The sequence below is a fragment of the Colossoma macropomum genome, unplaced genomic scaffold, assembly GCF_904425465.1.
Source record: "Colossoma macropomum unplaced genomic scaffold, Colossoma_macropomum, whole genome shotgun sequence".
Taxonomy (NCBI): Eukaryota; Metazoa; Chordata; class Actinopteri; order Characiformes; family Serrasalmidae; genus Colossoma; species Colossoma macropomum.
Window position 1 is genome coordinate 4024598 of NW_023494794.1, and position 17723 is coordinate 4042320.

The 17723-nt window shown below is 38.6% G+C and overlaps 1 protein-coding gene across 1 annotated transcript; it reads right to left on the reverse strand.

The window, feature by feature from the left end:
• Positions 1 to 945: 945 nt before the first annotated feature.
• Positions 946 to 17206, reverse strand: zgc:63972 (protein CutA homolog). Its single transcript, XM_036579934.1, has 6 exons — positions 16876 to 17206; positions 13711 to 13859; positions 6246 to 6305; positions 2181 to 2226; positions 1982 to 2031; positions 946 to 1846 (listed from the first exon to the last, which is right to left on the reverse strand). Exons 1-6 carry the CDS (start codon positions 16966 to 16968, stop codon positions 1744 to 1746), a joined length of 501 nt encoding a protein of 166 aa, XP_036435827.1. The 5' UTR covers positions 16969 to 17206; the 3' UTR covers positions 946 to 1743.
• Positions 17207 to 17723: the final 517 nt, after the last annotated feature.

The following is a 17723-nucleotide window of genomic DNA, read 5'->3' on the forward strand; positions in this document are numbered from 1 at the left end:
GACACAGTGTTTAAAAACTCCAGCAGCACTGCTGTGTCTGATCCACTCGTACCAGCACAACACACACTAACACACCACCACGTTAGTGTTACTGCTACTGCAGTGTTACTGTTACTGCAGTGCTGAGAATGATCCACCACCCAAACAGTACTTGCTCTGTGAGGGTCCATGGGGGTCCTGACCACTGAAGAACAGTGTGCAGAGTATGCAGAGAAACAGATGGACTACAGTCTTTAATTGTAGAACTACAAAGTGCACCTATATAGTAAGTGGAGCTGCTAAAATAGACAGTGAGCATAGAAACATAATGTTATGCCTGATCGGTGTATATCTGTAATTTAAAACTGGTCAAACATTTTGAGTACCAGTTGATCGCTGACCTGTGCAGTGGACCACAGGCTTCCACAGTATCCACAAGTAAAATATTGAACAAATCAAACATTCTGAATTAAACATAATTCTTGAAACTCTAGAACTTACATATTTTATATTACACAGGGCCTTAACCTTTCTGAGTCTGGAGGTTTGCTGTACATATTGTGACGACAGCCATGCGGCACGCAGCCAACCAGCTCAAATGCAGGAAAGAGGCTCATGGGAATTGTGCAACACAGTTGACACCTGCAGCAGTGTTTCTACAGCGCACGTCTCTGAACAAATAACGACATCTGACTTATATGCAGACAAAGTTAGTGATCAACCACTCAGTACATTCTTTTAATAGCCATTTTTCAGCAAATAGATGGGAGAAGATAAGCCGTCAAGGTTGCTATGTGTACTGCATTCAACTGTTGCTTGTTATCTAAACACAGTCCCTGTGTTTCCTCAGTGTTTTCACATAATCTCAATAACGCTGTGACTTCATGTTTAGAGGTTAAATCAAATTCATTGAGTCTTAGTACCTTTTTTAAGACCTCACCAAAGGAAAAATAATCCACAGTCCATAAACTCAAACATGGCACATATAAATGTGCATTTTATTCAAACAAACTTGTTTAAAATCTAACATGGATAAACACGCTGAGTCTTTTCAGTGTGTTCGACTTTATCAGTTCTGCTGTCATCTCTGCCTTCATTAGCAGTCACTTCTGACCACAGGTCTGCTTTCAGCTGGATAGTTTTGGTTGGCTTGCTATTCAGAATTAGTTTCATTTATATTACACAATTACCCTCTTCAACATGTTCAAATCGAATACCTCTAAGAGTAAAAAAGAGGACATTTTATTAACTTACATATTTAAAATCTATTTTAAGACTTCATAAGACTTTAAGGGTCATCAGGAACCTTGTTTTATACCAGCGGAACCTGCTGTGTTAGGTGTTCTTTAGTTCCGAGTCAGTATTCCATTCATGAATGCTTTATGTTTTGACATTTCCTTTGTTTTCTTGTTTGTACCATTATAGTCACCGCTAGGCACTTATATCTCCTGTGACCAAGTCCTCACTCGGTATGTCACGAGTCTGAAAGTCTGAACATCTTCTCTGAGACAAAATACAAGAACTTCTCTATACTGGAATTTGTTCAAAATTCAAACATTTCAACTACAAGTTTTCAGAAATCAAATCAAAGTTGTTTTGGTCATCACTTATTTTTTTTTCCATCTTATGTAAAATACTCTCGAAGGACTGTGAACAGACTGGGGGGGGGGTCTCATGCCTCCCCATCCCTGTAATCAAAGCCACTGAACATTCAGTTCTTCATCCAATAGGAGTGCATTTCACTGCACAGTGGATATGGACTGGTCATACCTCAGGAACTGCAACATCCATCCACTTCAAGTAGGACAGACTTCCATCTTCAATAGGAAAACTGATGATTTCTGGAATTTCATATGGATGCATAGCTCTGGAGGAGCAGAAATGCTAAATTACACAACGCATTTTTGCTTAATAGTTACTTAAAACTTTAATTAACAGCTGTTGTACATGTAGAGGAATAAAAATCCATATTTTTAAATGACGACAAGCCAAATTTACTTACGTTACAAATTCAGTGAGTCTCTGAATCAGAGATGTTCTGGTCCTCACCAGCTACGACACAAACACAAGCTTAACTTGTTATACTTCTTTATACAGTTCTCAAATGTATTAAAAGACAATTTTTGCCACCTTACAAATACTTTTATTTCTAATGAGCAAAGACTAAAATAAAGTATCTTTTTATAATAAAGTCCACGTACCAGCAGTATTTCCGAAGCGTCCCGAATCTCTCCTTTCCAGTAGTACCTGATAAACACCAACAACATATTGTGTATTTCACATCTGCAGGAAATCCATTCAGCAACACTCTACGCCAGATGTTCGCGTGTGAGCAGACGCACTGCAAGATTTAACTTGAAGGTGCCGCAAGCTCAAATTAACATTTAGGTTGCTAAATCTAAAGCTAACTGCATACCTGACTGCTATTTCTGCCATTGTTAAATTGTTGAATTCCACCAATTTTCCAAAATTTCTCCACAATTCAATCATTTAGATGTGAACAAAGTCATTCAAAGTGGTCTGATGTGAAGTAGTTTGTTGTAGAAAAACAACTTTCTTTACAGTAGTGGTGACAGGAACCGGGGGTCATACTGTCTACAACACAAATATAGCCATTTTATTTGCTATCCAAAATGACCAGTGAATAGAGGTGGACAGTATGGCAAAAACATTGTATCACGATACCTCAAGACATTTTCACGATGAACAATATGCATCACAACATTTCGTTTTTCTGAGATTTCATAAGTTGGAACAGACAAACTAGTACCTGTTGTGCCGCATATGAAAGTGTAGTAGTAGTAATAATAATAATAATAATAATAATAATACAATAATACAACTACAAATATTTTTAATTCAATGTTTTACAAACTGTGCTGCACTAAATCCAGTTAAACAAGCCTAATTGTGCTCACTTTGTAATGAAACATGTAGTTGGTCAGACTTCTTTAAATATTTGAAAAACTGTTATTAATCAATGTTTTAACAGGCAGTTTATTCGTAACCAAGTTATGTAATAGTTTTGTGTGAGGGAGATTTTAGAGACATTAAACTTCTGTGACAATTCTGACTTGGTAGGTTTCTCTACAGTACCATACTCTTTACAGCATGAACATTCTGGCTATAGCCTACATATACCAGCCATAGCTCACATATTCTGGCTATAGCCTACTTAAACTGGCTATAGCCTACATACACTGGCTTAAGCATGCATACAGTGGCTGTAGCCTACATACAGTCATGTGAAACAATTAGGAAACCCCATGAAAAACTTTTGATCTTCATTTTAACAATATTGAGAGATGGAGGTAATACAATGAAACAAATAAAACTGAATAAATGTCTTTGAAAAATAATTAGTAAAATGTAACTGATATAAATGCAATTTTCTTGTGAGGAAAAAGTTATGACACCTCCACATTTCCTTCTACTTAAAATGCACCACATCAGCTGTGAATGATTAGAACATCATTCGAGAGGATTTTGGAAGTGCCTCTTATTTAAACCTCAGACATTTGGTTTGGTTTGCTCTTGATTGTTGAAGTGAGTGGTGTCACCACAGCAAAGAGCTCTCTGAGGCCTTCAGAAAGAAGGCTGTAGATGCACATGAGTCTAGGAAGGAATTTAAAAATATCCCAAAACCATTAGAAATCAGCCATTCCACTGTCCAGAAAATAATTTACAAGTGGAGAACATTTAAAAAAAACTGCCAGCATGGCCAGATCAGGCCATCCTAGCAAGTCCAGCCCAAGAGCAGACCACAAGATGCATGAAGAAGCCTCCAACAATCCTAAAATGTCATCACAAGACCTACAGGTAGCTCTTGCCACAGTTGATGTTAAAGTACATGCATCTACCATCAGAAAGAGACTGCACAACTTTGATTTTCACAAGAGGTGTGCAAGGAGAAAACATCTAGACAAAGACCAGGACTTCTGGAACAATGTGTTTTGGACAGATAAATCCTCAGTTGAAGTGTTTGGGCACAGTAACACAAGACATGTCTGGCGCAAACCAACTCAGGAACCTCATACCAACTGTGAAGCATGGAGGTGGAAGCGTCATGGTTTGGGGCTGCTTTGCTGCGGCAGGGCCTGGCAAGCTCTCTTTCACAGAATCCACCATGAATTCTTTATTGTATCAGAGGGTGCTTGAGGAAACTGTGAGACCACCTGTCCCAAAACTGGAGCTGAAGTGCAGGTGGACCATGCAACATTACAATGACCCAAAACATTCCAGTAAACCCACCAAGGAGTGACTCAAAAGAAAGAAATTTCTGGAATGGCCAAATCAAAGAATGGATCTTAATCCTATTGAGATGCTGTGGGGTGTTTGAAACGGGTTGTGCATGAAAGAAACCCCTCATACATCACACAGTGACTGGTAGACGGTTATATTAAATGCCTAAGTGAGATTATACCAGCCAAAGGGGGAAATACCAACTATTAGGGCATAGGGTGTCCTAACTTTCTCCTCTGTAGGAACTGGCATCGTTTTTTAATTTATTTATTTTTTTGTTAAATAAATGATAAGAAAGTCAAATTGTCATTGCTAAATGCAATTACATCAATTTTATCTATAGATATTGTTTGAAAGAAGATCCAAGTATTGATATGTCCACACTTCTTAATAAAGAACTAAACATTTAATGGGGTGTCGTAATTTTTTTCACATGACTGTATAGTCCACATACATATCGTCACTGTCTTGCAAAAACTTCGCATCTCCATTTTTGCTTTTTTACTTTTTGCGTAAAATAAACACCTTTCATATCCTTTGATTTGTGTTTAAATTTTATGATCTACAGACAAACAGAAATTAGTTGGAAAAAATCTTTTTACATTACATCAGTGGTTCCCAAACTTTTTAAAGTCCCGTACCCCTTCAGACATTTGGCCACCTGTTGCATACACCCCTCACCCCTTATACATACACTTTCACATATTGCCATGATGCATATGTAAGATATTTAGCCTCTTAAAATCAGCCCCCCCCTTAAATTATCAAACCTGTTCAGATATACTGAACAGTACTGAATTAATAATGCTATTCAAAAGTGCACAGTACATAACAAAATGATCACTAATGTGCCACAGATCACATTCAGCACAGTAACAAAATATAAACCTTCATAGTTGTACACGTTGCGCACTTTATAGACACTCCCTTAAACAGTAATGCGAAGGTGTTTGGCTGTTGGGAGCCTTTACGTTCAGCAAAAGGACTCTTTTGAAATCTATTTGGTTGTAGTGTGTTCTCTGTGTTCTCGGGAGTGAGAACATGTAGGTCTGATCACTTCTGCACATTTATTTAATGAGAAATCGAAGAGAATATCCAGCAAATGTCCAGTATAAAACCAACTCGTTTAGTTTCAACAGCCTTACAGCTCCACCAGCTCTACACAACCAAAATGTTTACAGCTAAGCGCTAATCACAGCATCTACAGACTATTATCTCACTACAACCGCAGACTGAACCGCATCTGTGAAAGTGAAACTAACTCGCAAGCACAACTGACAAGGATCATAAAGGCCTTAACTTCCTTCACACCAACTATGGTGCAGCACTAAACTCAGTATTCAGAGATCTGCTCAGTTTCAGTGAGGATCTCTTATTCAGCAGCTGGTGAGTGGAGTGCAGAGCTGTTTGTGTTGTCTACATTAGGCAAGTATCTGAGTAACTGCATGGCTGGCAAATGTATTAAAATGAAGATGTAAATGAAGTGTAAACATCAAACTTCAGAATTTTTTAACGTACCCCCGACATCATTTGTACTATGGTTTGGGAACCACTGCTTTACATTAACAAGTTAAAAAAGCTTCTTCCTTCTCCTTTAAAGTTACCTCTTTTTTGGACAGCAACGATACACTGGCTAACACTTGTTAACATTTTCAAAAATGTCAAACAAATGACCCTCATATAATCTTGATTGGCTGCACCTGACTATTGGGCTCTGTTACAGCTGGAATTTGACGATAATGAATTTCACATAGTAGAATTATTGGGTGTATATATGTGTGTTTGTTACAGGAACAGTGTACAAAAAATGTAAACGCTCCAGCAGTACATAAGAATCACAGTGATGAGTGTGTGCATCAAAGGCCAACACTAGCTGACCAGTTAATACTTAACTAGCTTTTCTACTGCAGTGCTGGCCTTGGGGAAATTAATATAAAATCTAGTCTCAACTAGTTTAACTTCAGAAGTCCCTACTAACTGTGTGCTGACTGTGTACGGCTCGGTCAAGGTTCGTAAGTTCTCACATGGTGGAGGTGTGGGGAAGAATATTCACACATGCCGCCATCCTTTTCTCCATGATGTGTCTAAAAGAGAGGGAAAGAGAGAGGAAAGAAAAGTTCAGGATATTAACATTCATGTTTGACGTTAAATATGTTCGTGTATAATTCACTGACTACGTTTCCACTAAAACCTAAAAACGGAACATAAAGTAAAACAAATGAAGTATGGTTAGTGCATTTTGTACAAACACTGCAGAGCCAAGTGCTATGCAGCCTGACACCGAGATAAGATGAATAAATAACAACAAAAACAGAACAGTTTAAAATGAAAATTAAAACAAGATTTAAAAATAAGAGCAATTTAAACCGAAACAGAAAACCAACAGGACTAAGGTCACTTTTTGAAATATAAGACATGCAGAAACAAAATAAAAGCAGAAAAAACTGGACTGCAATTGAGGAAATTACTTCATATTACAGTGACATGGCAAACAACGTTGCTAGGCTAGAGTTGTGAAAGAGAATGGAGAAGGTACGGCTTACTGTGTGAAGAAATGATGCTGAGCTGTGTTGCTGCTTCATGTTTGGCTGAATGAACTACAGTGCAGCAGTATTGTTCTCACATGGAGGTGACAGTTCTGTTACTTGTTTATTGTGAACTCCACTGGAATTGATGTAAAGTCCTGTACATACGTTCTTCACTTTGATAACTACTCACCGTGATGCAATATGAAACCATGTTAGTTTCGTATTAGTTACTGAATATTCATATTCAATAATAAGCCTTAAAGGAATACTCCAGCCCTTTTCAACCTTCGGCCGCATCTTTAACATACAACTTTGACTTATTTCCCTACACTTAGTAAGGCTGCATGATACGGAGATGAAATGCAATGTACATCTATCTATCTATCTATCTATCTATATCATACTAAAAACTCCACATATCACTCAACACAATTGCTAGGTTTCTACAGTGCAGTAGTACCGTTCTCATCAGAAGCGATTTAAACATACTAATCTCCTGTTTGTGAACATTTAACTTCCCCGTTGAATACAATGATGGGAAATGAGCGGTAGACTGAACGGTGACAGTGTGCCAGTGTTGTGGGGGTAGCACGAGGGTATCCATGGTAATACCTCAACTGTGTAACTATGTGTCTAACTATACCTCAACTCATTTGTGAAGACTCACTCAAATGTCTCAGGCTATGTATCCACACAGGATTCAAACAGTGGCCAAGTGCATATCATACTGACTAACCTACTAAGAATTTAAGTAGTTGTTGACATAAATAAGTGTAATGCACTAACATCTAAATCATTAAAATCTAGCTGATTGCATTAGCTATGTTACATTAATTACACCTTAGATTGAGTATCATAGCAGTGGAGAAGAGTGCGTTTCTGTACAGCTGTAAGAAAAGTAGTTATGTTTCATAGTTTTGATCCTCAGCTGTCTCTTTCAACAACAGTCTCTGTAGCACAGTGACATCAGGAATCACAACCAAGGCTAAAACATCCCAAGAGTTCGCATTTTGAGTTTTACATCTTGTTGGAATCTTGTTTTTGACCACTGTGTGTGGACATTTATCTACTCACACTGCATGAAAATGAAATGGTCCGACTGACAGGCTATGTGAAATGCAGCCTCTAAGGACAGCTTTGTCTATGAAGAGTTATCAGTAAAGCTGTTTCATTAAGCAAACAACCCGCTGCATAAAGAGTACTTAGCATACAAACTGAGAAACTGTGCTATAGCAGCTTTGCTAACTCATACCACACTGCGCACTAAACCTAAAACCACGCAGTGATGTACATGATTAGGACAGTATGGTCTCTCTGCAGCCTGTTTTACAAAGTGACCAATGACTTTGTGTCCAACTGCCATGCTGTCAGCAACACTTCATGAGGCTGACATCACATGGTATCAAGTGGTATTGGATGTTAGTAGTGATGCATGTTTATGAGTATGACTATGACTAAATGAGCATGGTATTGGGTCGATCGGTATCGTTACATCCCTACTTTTATTTTATGAGCCGTGATAATGGGTTTTGCCAGACGGATCATGTGCAACATATAATATATATCTTGCACCATTGTTTATATTGTTTTTTTATGTATTTATGTATTTTTTATGTATTTCAATTGCAAATGGTATATTAGCATCTGTATCGAAAATATATTGTACTGTGAAGTATGAATAGCAATGCATAATTTTTTTTTTGCTAAATTGTTGCACCACTATATATATAGTTTTGCAACAGCCCTCTCAGTATTTAGATTTAAACCTAATAGACTTTGAGTCTTTGGTAGCAAATGTCGACTTTGTCACTTCTGTTTTGTTAGCCTATGTGTGGTTGTGGTTGGGGAATTAAAAACCTGTGGCATGGACTGAAGAGGGAAGTCCACAAGTGAACGTTAGAATATCAGGGAACCAGATATGTTCTTCATGGTAGTGAAAAGTGAACCTTGTTAAGCGTTATGGCAAAGTCCCACAGTGCTGGTACTCTTGAAAGTGACAGCATCATCAAATAGTAATAATGGAATGGGGTGCCAATATTTTTGCAACATAAATTATTACTGAAGTATTAAAGTGTAAAGTAATCGTAAAGAATTTTTTTTGTTCTAAAACATGGTATAAAAATATACAGCCATACCCCATTTGTTTAAGCCTGAAATATCACTCATTGCATTTGTGGTTTATTTAACATACTGATTTTAGATTTTTATTCATTTTCATTAAGGATGCCAATATTATCATCTCTGAGAGATGCACCATACATAGAGACGCACAATGATATCAGAATCATATCAGTATCAGCAAATAATTATTTTTAAAAATGATCAGCACAGGACTGATTATTAGATTTCTACAAAATTCAAACCAATATTTTATGAAAGATTTATTGTATTGTGGGAGAACAGGATATTTCAGTGATGCTGGGACACTGTGCTAAAATGTCTGCATTTTTACATTTTACTGCATTTGTAACCCTACACAACTAAATATACATTTCTCTGCTATGCTAACCCAGGTAGACTTAGTCACAATTTACAAATGTGTATGTACACAAAAATATTAATCTCTAATAATTAGCCTATAAAAATGGTTCATCAGTTTAACCTAGAAACAAGCAATTTAACAGGTTAAAACATAAAACATCAGACCAGGTGACCTTCTTCCATTTCTCCAAGGTCCAGTTCTGACGCTCGCATGCCCATAGTAGGCACTTTCACCGGCGGACAGGGGTTAGCATAGAAACTCTGACCTTTCCGCGTCTACACAGCCCCATAAGCAGCAGGGATTAATGCACTATGTGTTGTAAAACATTCCTCCCATAACCATCCTTAAAAATGTCTGTGACTTGTGCCACAGTAGCTCTTCTACTGGTTCAGACCAGACGAGATAAGCCTCATTGCCTTTGCGCATGAATGAGCCTTGGGCGCAGAACACCCTGTCTTCAGTCTGTGGTTTGTCCCTCCTCAGGCCACTGTCGTTAGATACTCACCACAAGCCTTGCTATTTTGGAAATGCTCTGACCAAATCGTCTGGACTTAATGATTTGGCCTTTGTCAAAGTCGCTCACGCTTGCCCATTTCTCCCACATCCAACACGTCAACTATGAGAACCAAATGTTTGCTTACGTTCTAATACATCCCAGACCTTCACAGGCACCACTGTTAGGAGCTAATCAACAGTATTTGCTTCATCTGTGAGTGGTCATAATGTTTTAGCTAGTGCATGTACATTCTGCAAAATCTAGATAACAAAGTGATGTGAGATTCACTTCAACCCAGGTAGAGGATCTACGTGTATATTAGGGTAAAAGCGCCTTTTAAGATTTTCTGGTAACACTTTATTTGGAGTGGTATTTTGTAGATGATTAATAAACTCTTCACAGATTATCAGTAACACAAAAACAACATATCAGTGAAGTAGCAGTAGTGCAGCATCTGAATACACTGTATTTACACAAGTAGATATCTTGTAGATGTTCTGTTGATACATTACTTACATTAAGTAGATGTACTGTTAATAAGTTACTTCCATTACCCAAAACCTAACCCTACCACTGGCCCTAATCCTAACCTTAACCTCAACCCAAAACATAATCCTAACCCTCACTCTGGCCCTAAACCTAACCCTAACCTTAACCTCAACCCAAAACCTAATCCTAACCCCTGTTTTTGACATGTTATTGAGAGTCTTTTGAGTGTTCGTGTCATCTAAAAAGGACCACTCAAAATAAAGTGTCACCGATTTTCTTCTGCTACAAAAGCTAAACTGTCTGCTGTTCCTGTTTATTTCCCCCAACTGTGTGTGGGGTTATCTTCCTGGACATGCATAGAGGGTTTAGCTTCACAGTAAATGGACATTGGGCCTCATTCACCAACCTTCTATAGAAAAATTAGGTAGTTTTTACACAGATTCTGATTTCTTATTTGGGATTTGCTCTTAGATAAGAACAGATTCTACACACACTCAAGAGCACAAACGTGTGAACAGTTCTGTGGTTTAAGAACATCAAAGATTTGACGTAGACTTTTTCTTAGGACCTTCCTCAAGAACAAATTTAAGAAAAAGCATAGGAAGAATTGGTGAATGAGGCCCATTGTTCTTAAGGGGGGCATTTTATCCCCATTTAGCCCCACAAATATCTCAATATTATAGAGCTTGGATCAGGACTGGAGCACAAAAGTGTAAAGTTAAATACTCACTATTCTCTTTTGAACACTCTGAACCGCTCAGCAGTGCTAGTCTTTGAGCCCCAGCTTGTGTGGTGCTGTCGTGCTATAGTGGAGAGACTTACTTGTGAGTTGGCTGCTGCTACACTGAGAGGAAACCCTATATTTGCTATACCAAACGCAGTGTTTGGACAGAAGCTATTCTTCTATTCAGAAATCAACGAGCCCTCTTGACAGTGCAGATGTTACAGTGTGAGAGGGACTATTTACTCGACCCTAAGTGCTTCGTTCGGGAGCTCTGGCACACAACTGCATCTCCACACAAAGACTCCCAGTGTTCTCATTTGGAAACACACACACACACACTCACCTCATTTACATGCAGCTGTAAACATTTCTCTTTGACACAGACTGACAGTACCTTACCTCATTAAACACGTTACGAAAAACAGAGGAAAGACCTGCAAACAGTGTATTTCCTTTGCTCACATTAGAGGTGGGATGATAATGTATCATTATTGTTTTAAACAATATGATTTTCTGAGCATATCATGGACATCAATATTTACAACAACATGTTTCATTACAAAGAGAGCATAACTGGTCCTGTTTAATTAGATTTAGGACAGTGCAGTATGTGAAATGCTAAATAATAATAATTTATAAGTATCCAGATATGTCAGTGGTTTTCAAATGAAGCATTACTAGTGCACTGTCTCCCTCTCAAAGTATCGTGATGCGTATACGTGTATGCATATATCACAGAAATGTCTCTGAGTGTATGACATGATATGGTTTTGTTTGCCTTATCAGCCACCCCTAGCACACATGATTTTTCTTGACCTGGTCTGTGTGGCTCATTCATGGCACTGCATAACAATCCTTGTCATAAGACTTGACAACTCCATGCAATTTGGAAGCTAAATTCAATTTGTGAAGCTCAGAGCTCAAACACGGCTTTGTTATTTTGTGACATATGAATACTAGGGCTGGCCCGAACGGCATTTCAGAGGCTTTGAATACTTGCTGGTTTCCGAACGAGCATCCGAATAAATCAAAATCACCCTTTAAAACAATAAAGCTGCCATCATCTACCTCACTTGAACATAGCAACTGCCTCTCATACAGTGTGAAAACTTCACAATGAATGGACCAGTAGAAAGTCTCCAAGAATATTTAGAATAAAACTTCTTTAAATTAATCCACATTGACAGTTAATAACATTTTTGCCTTGTCCTGTAAAGTCACCGTTTTGAAGATACATGTTTGTTTTTTGGACAGCGACAATATACTGGCCATAGCCTACATTTGTTAAATACCAAACAACCTTCAAACCCTCCAATACAACGTTGACTGGTTGCAGCTGACAATGTGTGGTGCTACAGATCTAGTCTGGAATATGACAGTATCTTGGAATTTTTGAAAGTGATGATATTTGTAGTTGTTTTTGTCGTTTGACAGGCGGAACAGATACATTTCCAATTTAATCAGTGTTATTGTCCACAGTAGCTGTTCTAGACATGCGTCTAGCATCCTTCAAAATGCACAAACTCTACAGACATAATCCTACTTTATGTAGCATTTAGACTACATTTAAAACAATAATTTACTAAACTGATGACCTTGGTCAGAGGCAGTGTGCAATGGAAGCACACTGGTTAATATAGTCTACATATTTGAGATTAAACTTGTCCGGCCTCCATGGTAAACCAACATTTTACTGAAATTTTTATGAGAATCGATATTTTATTGTCACCCGATAATTTATAGTCCTTCCACTTGTTATTTCTTTTCAAGACAACTTTTCTCTTTTAATTTCAATGGTCATGTGAAAAATGGTGTAGGATGTTGCACTCCGAGGCGAGGTGATATGGAGGCCTGGCATTAATTTAGATGCGTTCAGCTAAACCAGCTATTATGTATTTTTGTGAAAGATTTTCTATATTTTAACAACAACTGTTCTTTTACTAGGCCTTTGCTGCTGAAATGTACTTTAGGCTAAATTTTGTGGCTTCCCAATAAAACAGAAACAAACACCAGTGTAACGAACGAAAACTTGAGTATTCAAAGTATTCAGGCCAGCTAACAGTAGCTTTAGCTGCTTATTTACCCATAAATCAAAAAGGTTCACTGTTCACAATTAATAACATACAAGAAAAAGTGGCCAAATTGGCTGATTAACCCACCTTTCTTGCTAAGTATGTTTATTAAGTAGCTAACACTGTTTGTACTGTTGAGTCAATAGAGTTAGACAGAATTTTGTGTAGTTGTTCTTAAGCAGAAAAACATGCATTCGGCTACTATACATGCTAAATATGGTAAATTAGCATCAGATATTGTTTTCAAAGGTGCTCAAAGCCTCTTCTACCTTGAATATGAGTCAAGTATTATTGGCACAACTGCCCCCTGTTCAAGCCCCCTGTGGTCATCCTTTAAAGTGGTTCACCCACAAGTTTGCCCACATTGCTAGTCCACCATGTGTATGAGACTGGCTGCATTTGATTGGTGAAACAGAGTACAGAGATATAAAATATGACCTCGTTGTGGTTTGACAAAGGTCTGGGGAAGGGATTAATGGACTACCAATCAGGCACCAATCAGGACGAGGCATGAAGAATCTCTGGACGAACTACATGCACAGAATGTGCATTGAATTAAAAGGATTAAAAAATGTAACAGGAAGAATGTAAACAAATGGAAAAAGTAAATGTACATCTTCACCAGTACGATTACAACACATCCATATACAACAAACAGAACCTCTGAATTTGCTTAATCTTGTTGTGTGTGAGTGTACCTGCCAATATCTTTAGCCACTTGCTCAGTAGGACAGTTGATGAGCAATATGGAGTGGTGTCCAGCCACGTAACTCCCACTCAGTGCAGCATGAAGCTGAACCCCCAGCATCCTCAGCATTGGGTACAGTGTGATGGTCAGTATCATCGTCTAAAGCGTAATATATCACACAGATATGGAGTCAATAATTAGGAAAAACAACAAATAAACAACAAACAAAAGGTTATTTCCATTGTGGTAATCAGCTGCCATATTTTGTACAGGTACAGAACTCAACTGTATACTGTAAAAGATGTTCAGTCAGTTCAGCCTAAAAAACTTACTTTGCTTTTGTTGTTACCACATTAAGTATTTTTTAGGTTGAGCTGATAAACCATTTTTATAGTGTAGTAATGGGTGGGGGCCAAAACCTGTCATTGTTCTGTAGGAAACAGTTCATGGCAACCAGTTAGTTCCTGGTATGTAGGGCTTGTTGGTAATACAACAAGCTTCTATTTGCTAGTTTTCTGCAATGTTATTCATAAAGAATGTGCTATTCCACAACACTGTGTCCAAATATTTGGTACAGGACAAAGCTACAAGGATTGTTACTATGTTGTTAACTCCCTGGAACTCAGATAATTCTGTTATACAGCTTTATCAGCCATATTAGAATAGTTTACTTTACTAATTACTTCTACTTCCTGTAGCTTGTACTGGAGCCTTTCCTTACTACAGTGTGAGAGCGTCGTATGTTTATGGACTTGCATTAACATACTTCTATTTAAGCAACAGAACATGAGACGGAGTGTGTTATCTTGAAATAACATCACGGCTGTAGATCATCACAGCCGTGACGTTATTCATGATAACACACAAGCTTGAGTGTTCTATTGATTTATACAACAGTTAAATAAATAAAGTAATAAATTAATAAACTGGGCCGTGAATGTGGCATTTAAAATGTTTTAATGTTAGCAATTCCCTCTGCCAAATTATGGTTCCTTAAGAAGCAGCTTGTTGTAACGTCACAGTAACGAGCTCCGCTCACTCGCTGCACAGCCGGCAGTTCGTTCTCCAGCTCCTTACGCTAAATTCTGAAACTGTCGTTACCACTGAGCAAGTTTTTTGTTTTTTATTGCGGCGGTTTTATGGCTCAGTCCGATTTGGTCAGACTCTGAAGATGAGACTACACGTTTGGCGAATGGTATTCGGTTAATTTCTGGCTAATTCCAGGTTGTTTAGGTTTTCTTCTGTCGCAGGGGCCGATGGAAAAACTGCTCAGTGGTGATGACAGTTTGGGAATTTAGTGTAGTCTCATCTTCAGAGTCTGACCAAATCGGCTGTTGGTCAAATGTGATCTTAAAAGCATCCATTTTCTGTTTGTGGCAAAGTAGGAAGTAAAAACGTTCAAATGGCTTGAGCGTCTCCTACAGCTGTCAAACTCTTTGCTTAGCAACGGCATCTTAGCGGAGTGATACGGTGTTTGCAAAAAACCCGATCAGCTTGCGTGGCCGAAACTAACTGTTGCATAACATTACATAAATAGGTTACGACTGATTAGGTAATGAAAAAGATTCTTTAAAGTTTCTGCACAAATAAATGGTTGAGATGTAAACAAAGTAATTCAGAGTGGTTTGGTGTGAAATGCTCTGTTCTAGATAAACTCGCCAAGTCAAAATTGTCCACAGTGGTGGTGATGGGATCCAGACGTCCACCTCTAAAAGCTCCCTCACAGAAAGTTATTACAAGAAATATTGTCCTAATGTCGGAAACAGCGTGTTACACTAATTTTGAGAAACTTTTGGTTCTGAAACTTATTTTTTAAATCTATTCATGGTCAAGGGGTACAGGCAGGGCGTTGTGAGGCAACATAGACCCCAAAGAAAACTTATTTTTTCATATTTACCACTATTTTACCATTTTCAACATTACATATAAAACTCAGCAGACACCTGTATATTCACTGGAGGTTTTGGATAGTAAATAAAATTGCTATATTTGTGTTGTAGACACGGTGACCCCTGGTTCCTATCACCATCACCATTTCACACCAAACTACTCTGAATGCCTGTTCACATTTCAGTAAATGAATTAAACAGAAATTTTGACGAATCTGTGGAATTCTCCTTTAACACTGAACTTGTTGTAGGTCTGGATGGGCTGCTCTCAATGCTACAAGCAAATTTCAAGCCATGACATTCAGACATAACCCTGCTGAAAAAAAAGCATCATTTCAGCATCTACGCTAGTTTATGCTGGTTTACGCTGGTATAATGCAGGTCTGGCGCTGGTTTACCAGCATACCAGCATCGAAACACAACATATTGTTGCTCTCCAAAAAAAATAATGGTAACTTTACAGGAGAGGGCAAAAACTTCTTTACTTTCGATGTTGGATAATGTAAAGATATTTTGTTTGAAGCAATTTTGAGGCATTTCTATTGGTCCAATAGTCATGAAATTTCTGCACAGTGTAAAGGACAGCTGCTGAGCTCAACATATGCAGAAAACTAAAGATTACATCTTTTTTTAGACAGTGACGATATGCTGTTTTTGCTGATGACCAGGCATACTGGTCCATGCTGGTTTTTCTAGCAGGAAACAGAAACAAAAGGTCATGAATTAACTTTCTATAAAAATGAAACCACTCTCTTTACTAGGCTCAGACCACAAGTGATTTTTAGCTGTATGAGCTAATAAACTTAGCACACAGTAGTAATTAAGTTATAAAAATGATTTCAGACTTGCCAAAAGGTAACAGCAGATGTAAACGACGCCCTTCTGTGTCTTCCACAAGTGATTTTATTCATTTTTAGTCATTTTATAGCTGAGCCCACAGTACACGGTAACCTACTGCACTTTTCAGACGGTCCCTTACTCACCGACTGAAGCGGCGTTGATCTTCAATGAGATTTAAATAGGAATTATTTGAGAAAGTATTCGAGTCGAGTTCGCTCTCTGTCCTCTTCAGCTTTGGTCATTTTCGGACGTTCTGCTCAGGAGAATTCAGAGACAAACTCGAACGCCAGTTTCTCATTCGAATATTCCGTTCCACCTTAAAACACTGGTGCAGCCTGTCCAGTATCCAGGCTCCAGAATAGAACCGCTGCACCATTTAAGGTGGAACGGATAATTCGAATGACAAACTGGCTAATAAGATGCTAACTTCTCATCATGAGACTTACCCCACAAATGAGCAAAAGTCGCGACTTCGACATCGTATCCTTGTGACACCGCTGATGCATCCAGTCCATTTTGTTCTCTTGAGTGACCGTCATCCCACCGGGACCCTCACATAACTGTGAGGACAGATCAATTCTTCATCCTCTACCACTTCCTAAAGGACTGCTCTGCCCAAACGCTGCCGGTCTCAGGTGTCTCTGTTATCCCCGCTATCGTCATGCTGTAGTTTGTTGTCCGTGTCTACAGGACACGCTGGCCGGTTCGACAGGTTTTGACCACGGGCGGATGAGGTTTACAACCCGCGAGGTCAGCAAGTTGACGCTGACTGGACGCTGCTTGTGTCCCGGCTATTCCCGCGTCCAATCAGGAGAGAATAGCCGTAAGAGGATTTAAGTAATAAACTTAAGTGCTGCTGTTCGGCGTGCTGCCTCTGAGCTGTGGGGGGTTGCGAATAGCCAAAAATGCTAAACCCCACCGCTCCAAACGCAGAACTGTTTAAGGGAAATATTCCTTTTTTATGCAGAATGCTTATATTAGAATTTTTTATTTTTACTCTTTCCATTTTCAAAATTATGAAAATTTTTCTCCCTCAAATGCCCTCATAACTAAAACCACTAAAAATGATGAATTAATAATTTGACGCACAGCATCAGACCTGTTAGAGCCACAGACCTTTTAGAGCCACAGACCTGAGACCTGTTAGAGCCACAGACCTGAGACCTGTTAGAGCCACATACCTGTTAGAGCCACAGACCTGTTAGAGCCACAGACCTGAGACCTGTTAGAGCCACATACCTGTTAGAGCCACAGACCTGAGACCTGTTAGAGCCACAGACCTGAGACCTGTTAG